This window comes from Eptatretus burgeri, chromosome 5, assembly GCF_056783735.1.
Source record: "Eptatretus burgeri isolate ZD-2024b chromosome 5, Ebu_testis_v1, whole genome shotgun sequence".
NCBI classification, from domain to species: domain Eukaryota; kingdom Metazoa; phylum Chordata; class Myxini; order Myxiniformes; family Myxinidae; genus Eptatretus; species Eptatretus burgeri.
In genome coordinates this window covers 66,085,470-66,100,947 of record NC_140965.1, presented here as the reverse complement: position 1 = coordinate 66,100,947, position 15,478 = coordinate 66,085,470, and the positions used below count along the sequence as shown (strand labels likewise).

Sequence of the window (15,478 nt, the reverse complement as noted above, 5' to 3'; positions counted from 1 at the left end):
CACATCCCCGTCGGGACGGTGAAGTGAAGGATTAAAATCCATCTTTGGTTATTTTTATTTTGGAGGTAATCCACGGATTTGTGCGTCCGAACGTTCTGATGGTGGATCGGAGGATCGGGCCCTTTTACATTGAAATAAATTCTCAAAAGAGTGAAGTTTTCAAAAGTCCAGTGGTGAAGTTGCATTCGAAAAACATTTTGAAAGTTCAGAAACACAACATCCACGACGTATTTAGTCGGATTTTTGAGGTCACACTTTAGGCGGTGTATAAGAGCTGTCACGGTTACTACGCTCGAGGTTTTTGACTTCCTTTGGCTTTCACATGTTGGAATGTACAGACACACACACACACACTCTCTCTTTGCTAGTTAGTGAATGGTGATTCGATTAAACGGTACTTGGCGAGATGTACATGGTCTGGGGGTCGGAATGAAATAAAACCGAATGAATCCGTTTCCGGTGGTTCGAGTCGGGTGACGTTGTTGTTGTTGTTGTTGTTGTTGTTGTTGTTGTTGTTGTTGTTGGCGGACGAGGCAACGATAAATCGACGAACAAGGACAATCGGAGAGTAAAACCCACAGGACAGTTCAGCGGTGACGGGAAGGAATAGTGAAGGGTTCGGGGAAGCGAAGAGTGTGAAACGTGACCGGTGGACCGTGGGCCACGTCATCCCCGAGTCGCGGGACCGGACTGGGATCACCGGCCCGGGGAGAACCAGACACAGCGAGGCGATTGGTTACGATGCAGTGAGACGGCGTCTGGTGGTGGAACGAGACTGTCCAAGGACGAGTTCAGTGAGATCGACATTGCCGAGAGGGAGGGAGAGAGACACGAACACCACAAGCACGATGGTCGTGATGACGATGATCGCCCGAGTGGCGGACGGGCTTCCATTGGCAGCGTCGATGCAAGAAGACGAACAGGTGAGTGAGGGAACAACGGTGATGCCTCGAGTCGAAGTGGGTAGGCCGAGTGCGGTTACGGATACAGGTGTGCGAAGGAACAGTGGGCGTCGGTGTATGGGTGTGCGAAGGAATAGCGGTGTCTGTGTACGGGTGTGCGAAGGAATAGCGGTGTCTGTGTACGGGTGTGCGAAGGAATAGCGGTGTCTGTGTATGGGTGTGCGAAGGAATAGCGGTGTCTGTGTATGGGTGTGCGAAGGAATAGCGGTGTCTGTGTATGGGTGTGCGAAGGAATAGCGGTGTCTGTGTATGGGTGTGCGAAGGAATATGGGTGTCTGTGTATGGGTGTGTGAAGGAATAGCGGTGTCTGTGTATGGGTGTGTGAAGGAATATGGGTGTCTGTGTATGGGTGTGTGAAGGAATATGGGTGTCTGTGTATGGGTGTGCGAAGGAATAGCGGTGTCTGTGTACGGGTGTGCGAAGGAATAGCGGTGTCTGTGTACGGGTGTGCGAAGGAATAGCGGTGTCTGTGTACGGGTGTGCGAAGGAATAGCGGTGTCTGTGTACGGGTGTGCGAAGGAATAGCGGTGTCTGTGTACGGGTGTGCGAAGGAATAGTCGCCGTACGGGTTTGCGAAGGAATAGTCGCCGTACGGGTTTGCGAAGGAATAGGGGGCGTCGGCGTACGGGTGTGCGAAGGAATAGGGGGCGTCGGCGTACGGGTGTGCGAAGGAATAGTGGGCGTCGGCGTACGGGTGTGCGAAGGAATAGTGGGCGTCGGCGTACGGGTGTGCAAAGGAATAGTGGGCGTCGGCGTACGGGTGTGCAAAGGAATAGTGGGCGTCGGCGTACAGGTGTGCGAAGGAATAGTGGGCGTCGGCGTACAGGTGTGCGAAGGAATAGTGGGCGTACAGGTGTGCAAAGGAATAGTGATGTCTGTATGGGTGTGTGAATGAATAGGGGTGTCTGTATGGGTGTGTGAATGAATAGGGGTGTCAGCCTATGGGTGTGCAAAGGAATAGCGGTGTCTGTGTACAGGTGTGCAAAGGAATAGTCTGTTGGCGTATGGGTGTGTGAAGGAATAGTGGGTGTTGGCGTACGGCTGTGCGAAGGAATAGTGGGCATCGGTGTATGGGTGTGCGAAAGAATAGTGGGCATCAGCGTACAGGTGTGCGAAGGAATAGTGGTTGTCGGTGTACGGGTGTGCAAAGGAATAGTGTGCGAAGGAATAGTTGGCGTACGGGTGTGCGAAGGAATAGTGGGCATCGGCGTATAGGTGTGAAAAGGAATATGGGTGTCAGCGTATGGGTGTGTGAAGGAATATGGGTGTCAGCGTATGGGTGTGTGAAGGAATATGGGTGTCAGCGTGTGGGTGTGTGAAGGAATATGGGTGTCAGCGTATGGGTGTGTGAAGGAATATGGGTGTCAGCGTGTGGGTGTGCGAAGGAATAGCGGTGTCTGTGTATGGGTGTGCGAAGGAATAGCGGTGTCTGTGTATGGGTGTGCGAAGGAATATGGGTGTCAGCGTGTGGGTGTGTGAAGGAATCGGGGTGTCAGCGTGTGGGTGTGTGAAGGAATATGGGTGTCAGCGTGTGGGTGTGTGAAGGAATCGGGGTGTCAGCGTGTGGGTGTGTGAAGGAATATGGGTGTCAGCGTGTGGGTGTGTGAAGGAATATGGGTGTCAGCGTGTGGGTGTGTGAAGGAATCGGGGTGTCAGCGTGTGGGTGTGTGAAGGAATATGGGTGTCAGCGTGTGGGTGTGCCAACGCACGAGTAACTGTGTACGTGCGTGCCGGTGTTCACATGCAGTCCGGTAGGAACCTGATGGAGTACCAGAGCCAGGCGAAGCAGCTATTCCGCAAGTTGAACGAGCAGTCTCCATCTCGCTGCACGCTCGAAGCTGGTCCCATGATGTTCCAGTGAGTCTCACCGTGTACTGTCCATGTTTAACCATCCAGGTCATCCATAGCCGGTCGTGATGATCGAGTTTTGGAAATGTAAGGTGACCTTTTTATTTAATGGTATGTTTCCCTCATGATCCGTATCTTCTTGGGAAAGCAGAGTACATAAATGCAATAAACTGAGTGAAGGGTTTCGGGTGTGCAAACAAGGTAGCTATCTCTATCTACATTGGGGGATGACATCACAACCAATGTAAAAGATTGTTGTTCGTGGTATGACTTGAGATGGTGGTGCACCACCTGTTTGATGGGTGCGATTGAACAGCCTTGGGAAGGTGGTTCTGCAGATGTCAGAATGGGAGGCAAGCCTGGATGGGGGGAGTTTAACCACAACGTGATGATTAGAAGAACAATGTCCAGTCGAGTGACATGTCATGCTGTTTCCCGAGCCCAGAGGGAAGCGCAGTACTCAACCGAGCTCCAGACAGACTAACAGGGAGTCATGAGATTTCAATTGTTAAAGTTCCCTTAACTTTCCTTAAATATAATCATCTTCTTAATTCTATAACTTAGCTCCATCCTGGCACGGTGGCTAGAGGTAGGTAGGTATGTATGGTACAGTCACTCACCTTTTAGCTGTCTCGCCTGGGTTTGAATCCCGATGCAGCTATAAACTGTCACCCTGGTGTTTCACAGGCAGGGTGATTCATCAATGTGTGTGCCGTCCCTCGGATGGACGTTAAAGTGGGCGTCTCATCTGCCGTGATCAGTTGGTGGATGTTAAAGACCGCTTGGTGTCCTTCGCGAAGAGGAGGTGAGCTATCACCGACACCCTGGCCAAATTCCTGCCCCGAGTTCCTGTGGCGGTGTGGCGAGCTATCCAGGATTGTAACCTCAGCCGGAGAAACTGCTTTGGCAGCACCGACACTCTCTAAAAAATCATGCTTCATGATCTTTCTCCCCTTTCCCTCAATCATCCCAGTCGATGCATCATCATCAGGATGTAATTATTTATTTTAACCAATTTCGGTTCATTTTGTATTCTTTCATCAGGTCACTAATTCCATGATCGATGGTGGAAGAGGTAGTTTCTTCAGTTTTATCGGGACAAAGAGTTATGCGGTAAAATTAACAGCTTTACTTATAACGGAGGTCGAAGGGTTCTCTCTCGAAGCTTCACTTTAATTTCAGATCATTAAGGTGTGTCATTATTTAACTCGATGCTTCCACCAATGTACCATACACAGTGCAGGTTACGAGCTGGGAACTAATTTATATCGAGCCTTGCATCCCCACCCACTGCACCCCAAGCTACCTGATTGAGCAAGGCGTTTGCTACCTGGTGTTGTGCGAGGGTGCGTTTCCCAAGAAGCTGGCTTTTGCGTACCTGGAGGAGCTGCAAACTGAGTTCCACGAACTCTATGGCAAAAAGGTGGCGGCAGTGTCACGGCCTTATTCATTCATCGAGTTTGGTAGGCCTACAAATTCAGACTTCCATTGTGCTTCCATTGGTTGATACTTCCCTGGTCTTTGGCTTTGAAACTGTTGCTTGTATCTGAAAGTGTATACAAGATAGATCGTTCAAGGCCATCACAATGTCGTTTCTATCGCAAACCTGTTTTCTTGCTTCCTTGTGATCACGTTACGACCGGTTTCAAGATCGGAGGATCAGACCCCTATATACCATGTTGCTTTACTCCTTGACAATTGAAGGCCTAGTAATCCATTTTTTTTTTAATGTAAAGGTGCGCCAAAGAAATGCTGAAGGTGAAGGTGTGCCATCTTTGCTGTAGAAGCCAAAGGGGTGACCGTCCCACAAACTGCTGCCTAGTTTGAGACAATCGTGGAGGATCGCATTTAGGTCATCAAACTATCCACAGGACCTGGAATTTTGCAAAGCAACGTTTGACCATCCATTAGCTTCGATCACTTCGATCATGGAATATGAACACGAATGATCGACGGGAACAGTTTTTTTTTATTATTTTTTTTTTTCCTCGTGTTATCAGCTTCGATGTCCACCGACTGGCATGCAAAATTACCGTGCTTCCCCATTGTCTCGGGTCGCTCGCCTGCATTTTTTTTTTCATTTACGGATGTTGGCCGACAGTTCTGCAATTTCTCCTGGTGGATTGGCTTCAATGTCCATCGGAACACAAAATTTTAGCTTTCTACGTCACCTAGGAGGTACCGATCTTTAATATCAGTCGGTGAGTAAGTGGTTAGAAAGAGATTTGTTTTCCACAATACCTCGTAGATACAACATGGCAGATTTTGTTGAGGACGACGACGTTTTGGTCACAAATATACATGCATAACCATGTACATTTGCTCCATCATAAGGTGTGTGTGCGTGTGTGTTTTTTTTTTCCAAGATCATTTGGCTTTTTTTCAGTGTCAGTTAAATTTTACTTTTTGCTTTCCGGGTTTTTTCCCCCCCCCCCCCACTTGTTTTACTCGTTATATCCGCACTTTCTACTCGTTTCCATTCATAAATTTGACGAGTTATTCCCATTAGTGTTGCGTGGACAATCATTGCAAAGAGGAATTGGCTGGACTTGAACATCCTTCGATTGCACGTCGCTCCTTCGATGCAGGCAATTGCAGTCTGTGGTCGCGTAAACCGCTTCCTTCTTCACCTCCTCAGCACCTCGTATTGCATACTACAACTCCTCAATCATATCACCAAGCATCTCTGGATTCCCTGCGCTCTCAAAATTTCAAATTGTTGCTGGTTTAATACATAAAATGCGAGAAAGAAACTGCACGTTATCGTAACCATCCGTCCGCCATTTTGATATGATACAGTACAACGATGCACCGCGCGTGAAGCGTCACATCCCGTTTGCCGCGTTGGTCACTGGTGTGAAGTATTTCAATGTTGGCATTTTTTCGGTGTAAAATTGGTGGAGAACCAGTGAACGGAGACCGAGCGGATTTTCTCTGTTCTATAGTAACTGGGAGGAAACGTGGCTTCACCAAGGTCTCGGATGGCAAAATAAAATTGGAATCTGCACAAGGGATCACCTCCACACAAGAAATTTTTACCGTCGACAACTTGCCCATTCTTCACAAAAGCACCGTGGGGTCATTATTGTCCACCAGCTGATGTTAGCAAGTGGAACACCGGGTTTAACATTCATCCGAGACGAGGCACTGTGATGCAGTGCCCTGCCTATGAAGCACAAATCTGAGTTTCTAGTCAGGTTGGGAATCGAACCCAGATTATACAGCTCAAAGCTAAGTAAAGCGCAATACCTCTACACCATCCTCAGTCATTGGAGGGACACTATAATGAAAAATTGGTGAGTCTTGTACGAATGTATGCTGGACTGAGAACTTTTCGAATGCTCCTCGTACACCGACTTCTGTGTCCTTGTCTTTCATGTGATTCATGTCAAAGCTCCATGTAGCAAATTGGGAGCACAGTATCAATATTGAATATTGCATTGTTAAAGTGTTGAATGATTTCACCTACTTCCACCTTAAATATAATGTATACCATCTTAAGGAAGCCCAAAGTTATCCGAGTCCACATTGTCCTCAGCTCAACCGTGAACCGACCTTTGATCCCCTTCCTCCTTTCACCTCCCCCCCCCTTCCCCCTTTCCATCCCACCCAGACACTTACATTCAGAAAGCCAAGAAGTCCTACGTGGATTCCCGCACGCGGCGAAACTTGAGCTCCATCAATACCGAGCTACAGGATGTACAACGGATCATGGTAACCAATATTGAAGAGGTGCTGCAGAGAGGTGAAGCACTGTCCGGTGAGTCATAAACGAGCCTGGCCTTCACCCCAAACCATTTAAAATTGAGCTCGTATCGAATCGGCATACTGTGCAGCCATTTAAGTCTGCAAGTTTAAACAAGCTTGGTGTTTTCATTGACTGCAAATTTGTGAGCTCTTGTCACCATCTTGGTTTTCAGCATGGGCTTCAATAAAGGAAGCACATGATTATGGGAATTGGTTACCACCATTATCGACATTCTCTCAAAGCTTATGAGTATACATACATTACCCAGCATTTTTACTCCAAAATGCACTATATTTCTCCACTCGTTCACAAAGAGACGGGAGAAATGATCGTCATTGGTCTATCATTAGCCTCACCCCCATTTCCAGATGCACTGTAATTTAAACTGTATAATACAATTGTGGGGCTCAGCCTTGTTGAATGATCTTTTAACAATGGAAACTGCTGTCGTGGATGGCAACGTGGTGACGTGATGGTTTTCACTACTCATTGTGGAGGAAACGGATTTAGTTTGACGCATTCATGTAATTGTCACATTCACCATAAAAATGTCCTCGTACCTCCTCTCTAAGAAAAACACCGAGGGTTACTTAAAGCTTTGCATCTTGACTGTCCAATTACCGAGCGAGCTTATCTGTTAACAATTTGTGTTTCTGGCAAATCGTGTATTAATGATGCCCGTCCGATTATGCGCCCTCGACCTCAGTGTTGGACAGCAAGGCAAGCAGCCTCTCGAGCCTTTCTCGGAAGTATCGGCAGGACGCACGATACCTCAACATGAGGTCCACGTATGCCAAGGTGGCCGCCGTGGCGCTTTTCTCTCTCATGTTCATCCTGTACATCCGCTTTTGGTGGCTCTGATTGGTCCTGCACTACCTTTTCTGCAACCCACCCTGTTCCTGACTACAATCCCTGCGATGTCACTGCAGTGTTTCAGAAAAATGTTGACACTATTCTTCCTTGATTTATCACTATCCCTGGTAACCCTCACTTTCCTTCTCCGTATTTTATTTTCTCTCGTGCAACATTTGATCTTTTCTTTTTTTCCAACAACTCGTTCTTGTCTCCACGTGCAGTTGTGCTTTGTTTGTGTACAGCATAGATATGTATCGTGCTGGCAACATCGTTGGCCCTTCATAATGTGAGCAACCATTAAAGTTCCATGTTGAGTCTGAAGTTCAGGAACTGATTTTTGTTTCCCAATGCCGAGGGTAAGACACCACTTTGTGGAGGATTTTAAGTTGAGCAAATTTTTAAACATTCTCCCAAAACCATTATTTTTGTTCTTCTTTCATGAGTAGCATCATTGGCTGGGGTGGGGACACAGCCTGTTTGGTTGTAGATAAAAATTTTATTACGACAGTGAGGCGTACAAAAAAAAAAAAAACTTTTCTAGTTATTTGTCCTGCAAAACTATAGTAATAAAACATTTAATGCAAGGATTCTTAAAACGGCTTTCTATTATTCACAATGGAAGGGCCCGTTACCAACAGTACTACATGTACCAAATAATTGGACCAATTGGGTACTGTGCTGGTGTGTGTACAGGACACTATATCTTGAGATTAATTTGGTTAATGCAAAGATATTGGCGCAAGTGGCCCGTCGGTTAGTCATGGACCTCACTGACACAAGCTGCCTTCCTCGTACTGACCCAAATGGGAGTGAACCATTATGCGTCGGAGAGGCGTGGTCACCGTTCCCACGGTAACCCAGGTACCATAAAACCTTTTGGTCCGGATGTTTTAGCGGCTCCAGCACGATGCTAAACTGTGCCAGGTGGCGCACTACAATCTTTCGATCCTTTGGTTATTCCACTCGTGTATATCTCAACGTGGTTAATGGGAAGCCGTTTTTCCATATACAGTATATGTTCGTGCGAGCCTCAAATTGCCCACGACGGAGTTAATGTGCACCCTTTGACACACGGGGTCACGAGTTAGTGCTAATCCCTCTGCGCACGACGTCTCTGGTAAATGTGACATGCACTTGGTTAATAAGGCAACCTGTGAAATTGTTAGGTCTAAACCAACACAAAATATTTGCATTGGTGTTAATCTACACTTGTTCAGGGTGGGGTTAAAAATCAGAGCCAGCGGAAATGCTGCCAAAAAAAAAAAAAAACAAACAAACAAAAAATCTTTTTCTTGAGAAAATACACAAATTTGCAGAATTACGATAAAAGCGCAACATCTTGCATCAAATTTAAGGCTGTTATTACTCCCTCATTTGAACTAGGTAGCACATTGCTATAAACAATGCATTAAGACAGTTATAAATGTATTTCAAAAAAGAATGTAACATTTTTAAAGACTGCATTATTTAAGACATTCCAGTTGAGTACGTTACCAAGTGGAGAGATCGAGTCATCGTCTTGTTAATCCCACTGCTTCAAGCTTGGAGTGAATTTGACGGATTAAAAACGACAAATCACTCGGTGTTGGACATCGTGGAAATTATTCTCCAACACGGTACTTCGCATCTTCCAACAAAGCCAATTCGTCTTTAATAAATACTCTTGCGAGGTGCAACGACCGTCTGAGTTGCCGAGCAAAGCAGCACGCAGGACTTGGACGTTGGTGACCCAATAAGGGCTGAGCAGTTCCACATGCTACTAGAAACGTTCCACTGTGGCCATTTAGAGTAGCCCCATGATTTGCATTCAGAATGTTGCGAAGCTGTAAAGTTCAACCGCCCAAAACTCGTCTTAAACTTAACTTGCATGGATAACCCTAACCCCATACAAGGTGTATATATAGTTATAAAAACCCATCTCCCCTTTATACAAAACCTGCACTCATCCAATTGCCATTCCACTAATCACTTACACAAACCGTTATGAGTATGTGCTGAGTCTGTAGCACCGACAACTTCACATACGGGAGGGTGAGTAGGAGATGGGTGGAAAGGTCAAGACCTCTCGCAATGTTCATCTTCGCTGAGGTCTTGCATCCATAATGCTAAGCTCCAGGCGTACCTCTCCCGGCTGCCGGGAACCCTTTTATGGGGATTGATAGCGATTGGGAGCTCGACAGGTTATGGACATCGCCATCGAAAACTCCCCTTCACCACTTGCCAGTTCACTCCTTGACAACCCACTACAAAATCCCAACCGCATCTGTCGGCTGACAGACAAAGTTAATAAGACAATCTTCCACCAAGGGTATCCTTGAGAAAACACTCACAAGCATGAGGAAAACTTTTCTTTTTTTTTCAGAGTTTGGCATTCGTAGTTCACATGTAAACTGGCATGCTTAGCTGGCCAGGTACATCTACCGGTCTCGGGCCAAGACCTTGCCTTAAGGCTGGACTTGTTATACCCTCAGACCAGTCTGCAATTCCACTGGCTGGAGAAGCATTTGACCACTGCTCTGGAGATGAAGACTGCTCAGGAGATGGGGTCAGGTAAGGGTGTTCAGATGTCAGGGGTAAGTTTTGGGCCTGGAGTTGCTGAAAGGGAACAGCTGGCCTACATATGGCTGTTCCATCTGCGTGCTGAGTCGGTGGGGTTGGGAAATGGTTGACATCGACTGTCTCGCCCTTCACTTCGGCCTCTCGTGGTGGTGACAATAAGCGGTTTGGGGCTGTTGAGAACTGCAAGCGTGGCCCATGTGAAGTAGAAGAGGGTGGAATAAAATGCGCTGGGGGTATCGGTTGCCTTTGAGCTGGAATGAAGAATGTTCCATTTCCCCCAAAGCGGTGAAGGTGATGTTCGTGAGCAAGCGGTTTGCCGACAGGGTAGCCCTGTAGACCGGTGGAAGGTAGTATGTTTGGCAAAAAGTGATTTGGTACTATCATTGGCCTTTGTGGCAGCAGCTGCACTTGCTGTGGTCCGTATTGTGCCTGGAGCCAGTAAGCAGTCGACTGCGGCGAAGCCAACCGCTGCTGAGGGTGCAGATAGTGGTGTTGCCGAAGCCCATGAGCAATCGCCCCTGGCTGGCCCGAATCGAGTGAGGGATAAAGAATAGGTGGAGCCCCCTGACATGTTGACGTTAGCATTGTTGGAGATAATGCACCATTGGAAGATTCGGAATCTACGGGTGAAAGCGAAGCTGAGCCGCCAAGGCCCAGCAGCCTACTGCTCTCTGCAGCAGTACTTGTCCCTGCTCTCTTTCCTCCCCTTTTCATTCGACCTGTCCCAGCTTCAGCTTTCACAGGCCTACGTGGCCCACCCTTCTTTCCAGATTTTTGGTTGCTAGAAAATGGGGGTGTGCCAGTTCCATTACTTAGCTGGGTTGCCACTGTTGAAGAGAGACTCCCTGTCGTACCACTGTTCGCCTCTGTTGCACCTCCAGCAGGACTCCGAACCAAGTTGAACTCATCAAGCAAACGGACAATATCGTGATGCAGTCGCTCTTGTGCCACATCTCGTGGAAGTCGATCCATGTGGTCTGTAATGTCTCGGTTGGCAAAATGCTCCAGCAACAGTTGTGCCGCTTCATAGCTTCCCTCCCGTGTTGCCAAAAACAATGGTGTCTCCTCCTTTAAAAAGAGAAAAGGACAACCACCGAGTTTTAATAACATTTCCTCAAAATAGTACACAGACGACGGTTTTGTGCCAGTTATTCATCGAAATGCTATACCAATGATCTATGCACTTGCCTTGTTGTCCTGCAGGTCCTTGTTAGCTCCATTCTTTAGCAGTGCCACTGTTGCTTCAATATTGTTCACTGCGGCTGCCCAATGCAGAGCAGACTTCCCTGCGCAAAGGGAGAGGAAGGACACATTGGATGTGTGGTGGTGGTGGTGCCAGTACTATGAGAAATGGGCAATGCACCAATTGTCAAATCTCCGTACCGTGATCATCAACAGCATTGACGTCGGCATGGCAGGAAATAAGTTCTTCCACCATACCCTCAACGGCAAGACGTGCAGCCAACATCAACGGGGTTGTCCCATCATGCATGCGTGCGTCCACGTCCGTGGCACGGTTACGAATCAGGATCTAGGCAGAGTGGACGATGCAAAAAGAACGGCTCCCAATGAGACCATAATTTGAACAGCATCAATTATCGGTCTCCCCAAACATGAATGAAGCGAAATCCATAACACATCATAATATATAATATAATGGGCTTAAGCCTGGAACTTCGAACACACTTTTCTGTTCATACTGTTCATATTCATAACATATTCTGTTCATACTTCCGAAATCTTCACATTATGTGTTCCATGTATTTACGCAGATAATAGCGGATTCAAAAAAATCGAATATAGATAGAATTTTCAAACAGGGAATCGATGACGTCACAAGCAGCAGCGTTCAGCGGCAAACCGACGGCCGGGTCCCAGACGACGTGCTTTACTTAACTAAGTCCATGAGTTCAGGACGTTTGTTCAACTCAGCATTTCCGACTTTTATCCTGCCATGTTGTTAATCTGTTGATGGAGGTAATATAGAAACGATGAATATGTCAAATCGTTCGTGTTACTCATCCGGCACTACGTGTCAAGGCCAACAATCCAAAGCGACCGGTCTCAAGCGCTACCCTGGGCACCCAGACACGCCACCAATATGAACTGAGCTGTTGAATGTGGCGCAAAACATGCAAAGAAACTACCGTAACCGAGTATTGAATGTGTCCTGTTCCCCTCACCCGTCGTAGATGGGTATCTGCTCGTATTCATAAAAGAAAGAAGAAAAACGTATCTGGTATCAGGTTTTATTTTCAACTTTGGTTGAACTGTGAACCACCACCCATATATTTTGATGGAGAATGACAGCTGCGATTTGTAACCATTTCAGATAGACAAATCCAGAGTCACCTATTTACCAGTAGTCGTATTCCTGTTATTGATCAATCAGTTGATTTTTAGCCGCGTCGCGTTGCGAATGCTGGCTCTAAGAGAGCTCCGCGTTGTTCTTCTTCTTGTTCTTCTTCTTCTGGTGAAGACAAAACCTTTAGGATGCGGCTCTTGGACACATTTGTCCTTGTTTTTTTAATAGCGCTTGTCGAAGTATATTGACAAATAGCCGGTGAGCTCAGCTGGTTCGTGTTTTGCTGATAATGCAAAGTCCTTGGGTTCGATCCCCATCTCGCTTATTGTTTACCGGCCTCGGTGACTTCATGGTCAGAGCATCCACTCTGAGTCTGCGAGGTTAGTGGATCAAGCCCCGGCCGAGCCATACCAAAGACTTTAAAAATGGTACGTGCTGCTTCCTTGCTTGACGCTCAGCATTTTAAACGGCTTGAGCATGGACAAACAACCATAGGTTGGTAATAACAGCGCAGGCTTTGATGGGCCAATTGGCCACCTCTAGCGTCAACGTTCCCTGTAAGGGAACACACTATCATTGTTATTGTTTTATTATTATTAAGCACTAAGAGGTAAGAAAAGTTAAAATTAAGAATCCAAGTGGAAAAAGATTGCATCGTAAAAGCCATGTGAAACCCTTAATCGATGAGGTTGTGTGGATTTGAAAAGACAGTGATCCAGAATTGAGTGGCTTTGAAGAATTGCCAAGAAGTCTTCATTCTCGTGTGACGAACTACCTGGAAACGAATGTTGTTCGACCATAATGTCGGCGTCTTAGGACATGCCATTAAAAACTACCTTCCCATCTCCAGGTAATGACAAGCAGATGATATTACAATTAGAGTGACAGAAGTGCTGCTTCAACACTTTGCAATGCAAGGTGATCAACTTGGGGATTAACAGACATACATTACTGCACGGTTAGCCTGAGCATCAAAGGAAGTGAGAAGCAATCTTCTGCGATAAACTACAATCCAAGCTCGAATATAATCGCTAATTTTAGCCCACAAATAGCGATCAGCGTGGGTGGTACAGGAAGTAAGAATAGATAAAAACTCGTTCAACCCATGGAAATTCCATGATAAATATAAACAGATACCCTGGTCGAAACATCAGCCGGGATTTCCTCGAACACCTCGTGAGTGAAATCTTAATTTCACATTCAAATTTCTCTTTAAAGAGTGCGATAAAGATAAAACAGATACTTTATGTGAGATTTCCTTTGATGCGTTTCAGGTGTCATCGATACCTATGAGGAAACGTATAAATTACAGCTACTTAGATATAGACTACCTTAAATGGTGGTTGATCCGCCTTGAAGAAAAGGAAAAAAAAAAAACGAACGTTTCTTATCCTTAATCGGACAAAAGAGAGAACAATGGGGGCAGAGGTGTTTTTTTGGGCTCGAAAAAAATAAAATAAAAAAGTCCCGAAACGTGAGTTTTTCCTTTTTTTTTCAAGGCAGATCAACCACCATTTAAGGTTAAAAAATTTTTTTAATCTATTCTTACAATCCAAGCTTCTTGCTTTCCTTGCATACTAGGGTTAAGGTTAGGGTTAGTTTAAAGATAAGCTATGATGTATTGTTTTTTTTCCCCCCAAAGTCGCCCATTTGGCCTGTAACATTTGCAGCGATATTAAGCTTGTGCTCCCACCTGAAAAACACCTTGAGCATCTGCCGAGACAGCTGCATGCAGTGGCGAGCGGCCCATGTAGTCCGTGAGATTGGCATCTGCTCCAGCATCCAGAAGTCGCTTGGCTGCGTCCGAACGAGCGTAACGAGCAGCGAGATGGAGAGCCACTTCGCCTGTTCGGTCTGTCTGGGCATGCAGCGACGCACCTTGGCAGATGAGGTCCGTGATGATGTTGGCAGATCCGTCGCTGTCTCCATCCTCGTTGGACGGCTCGCCATCGTCATCTGCCCCCGTGCCGGTGTCGAGGCCCCCGCCGTGAAACGATGCGACCATGAGAGGCGTGAAGCCATCTGAAAGATTAAAAGGTGGTACGTAATGTTATCTGCAATGTGTCGTTTTGGGTGTTTTATCACAATTGTCCACCAAGCTCTATTACCAGTGATACGTACACCTCTAATCGGTGCATTCGAGACCTTGTTAAAATGAAGTGCCAAAAGCATCACGTGACAGTTCCTTAATGTTGTCACCACATGGTTGTCCAAGCTCTCTTGCTTTGGCTCGTTACACAGTTGGTGACCATGCCCTTTGTAAATCTATTTTTGCCCCACATTTCTTCATTCATCTTTTTGGTATATTTTGGGCAAATTTTGTGATCTAATATGACATTTGTTTTTTTAATAATTGCTTTGTTGCATGACCATTCATTACCTCTGCCACCGAGGGTGGATGGAGGTTATGTTTTTACCCCTGTATGTCCGTCTGTGAACAGGATATCTCAAGAAGTTGTGAACGGATTCGGATGAAATTTGGTGGAGAGGTTGGGTGTGCGACAAGGACGAATCGATTTTGGTGAAGCTCCAAATATGGATACAGGAACTTTTAAAAGTGATTCTTCACCATTGAGAGATTGGGCCAAAAACAATATATAACACGATATTTCAAAAAGTTGTGGACGAGTCAGGACAAAACGAGGTGGATAAAGTTGGTGAGGTGACAAGAACAAGTCGATTCGATTTTGGTTCAGGTCCAGATCCAGATCTGGCCTATCAGTGGAAAACAAAAGGTAAACTGTTTAGCCTGGCAGAAGTATGCTCTCTCTCTCTCTCTCGAGTGTCGTTCTAGTTTCTCTGTCATATCGAGTTGTGCTGTCATGCTGGCCACAACTGTGCTGCAATTGCTAGTCCCAGTCACTCCCATGAGGATGAAGGACTTCAAAATTTAAAGAGCTCATGGGGAGGGTAACAAGATATCCTTTCCCTCAAAAAATCAAACCATACCTTGTTACCCTCCCCAAATCCAGACTGACTGCTCAATTCCATCCCTGTTGTCCCCCACTCCTTTTGTCGAACCACTTCCTGAGTCTGTCCAATCATGTTTTTCTCTCCCCTCCTTCAAATGGTGAGCCATCGCCATCTCACATTATCCCCTGCTTTTATTCCTGATCGTTTATATTCTCGCTGACTCTCCTCTCCTGTCTGACCACACTTTTCTATGTTTACCCTGTTTATCAGCTTTTCCTGTCTGCTCAC

General features: G+C 46.3%; 2 protein-coding genes across 2 annotated transcripts in view; one reads left to right on the top strand and one right to left on the bottom strand.

The window, feature by feature from the left end:
* Positions 1-491: 491 nt before the first annotated feature.
* SEC22B (SEC22 homolog B, vesicle trafficking protein) lies at positions 492-7,734 on the top strand. The gene is made up of 5 exons (XM_085882169.1): positions 492-923; positions 2,710-2,819; positions 4,113-4,273; positions 6,424-6,570; positions 7,265-7,734. The coding sequence occupies exons 1-5, from the start codon at positions 849-851 to the stop codon at positions 7,417-7,419; spliced, it is 648 nt and encodes a 215-aa protein (XP_085738295.1). The 5' UTR covers positions 492-848; the 3' UTR covers positions 7,420-7,734.
* The window catches only part of LOC147026597 (neurogenic locus notch homolog protein 1-like), an 85,548-nt gene continuing 75,571 nt past the window's right edge, over positions 5,502-15,478 (bottom strand). Inside the window, exons 32-35 of the mRNA XM_085882167.1 lie at positions 13,971-14,299; positions 11,356-11,503; positions 11,161-11,258; positions 5,502-11,040 (exon numbers count right to left, since the gene is read on the bottom strand). Of these exons, the coding sequence (XP_085738293.1) occupies positions 9,793-11,040; positions 11,161-11,258; positions 11,356-11,503; positions 13,971-14,299 (1,823 nt within the window). The 3' untranslated portion in view covers positions 5,502-9,792. The remainder of the gene's footprint in view (positions 11,041-11,160; positions 11,259-11,355; positions 11,504-13,970; positions 14,300-15,478) is intronic.

Excerpts from the sequence above, each read along its gene's own strand:
- SEC22B (XM_085882169.1), top strand. The coding sequence starts at position 849 with ATGGTCGTGATGACGATGATCGCCCGAGTGGCGGACGGGCTTCCATTG. Across the intron at positions 924-2,709 it reads CGATGCAAGAAGACGAACAG|TCCGGTAGGAACCTGATGGA; the intron begins GTGAGTGAGGGA and ends GTTCACATGCAG. Across the intron at positions 4,274-6,423 it reads TTATTCATTCATCGAGTTTG|ACACTTACATTCAGAAAGCC; the intron begins GTAGGCCTACAA and ends CATCCCACCCAG.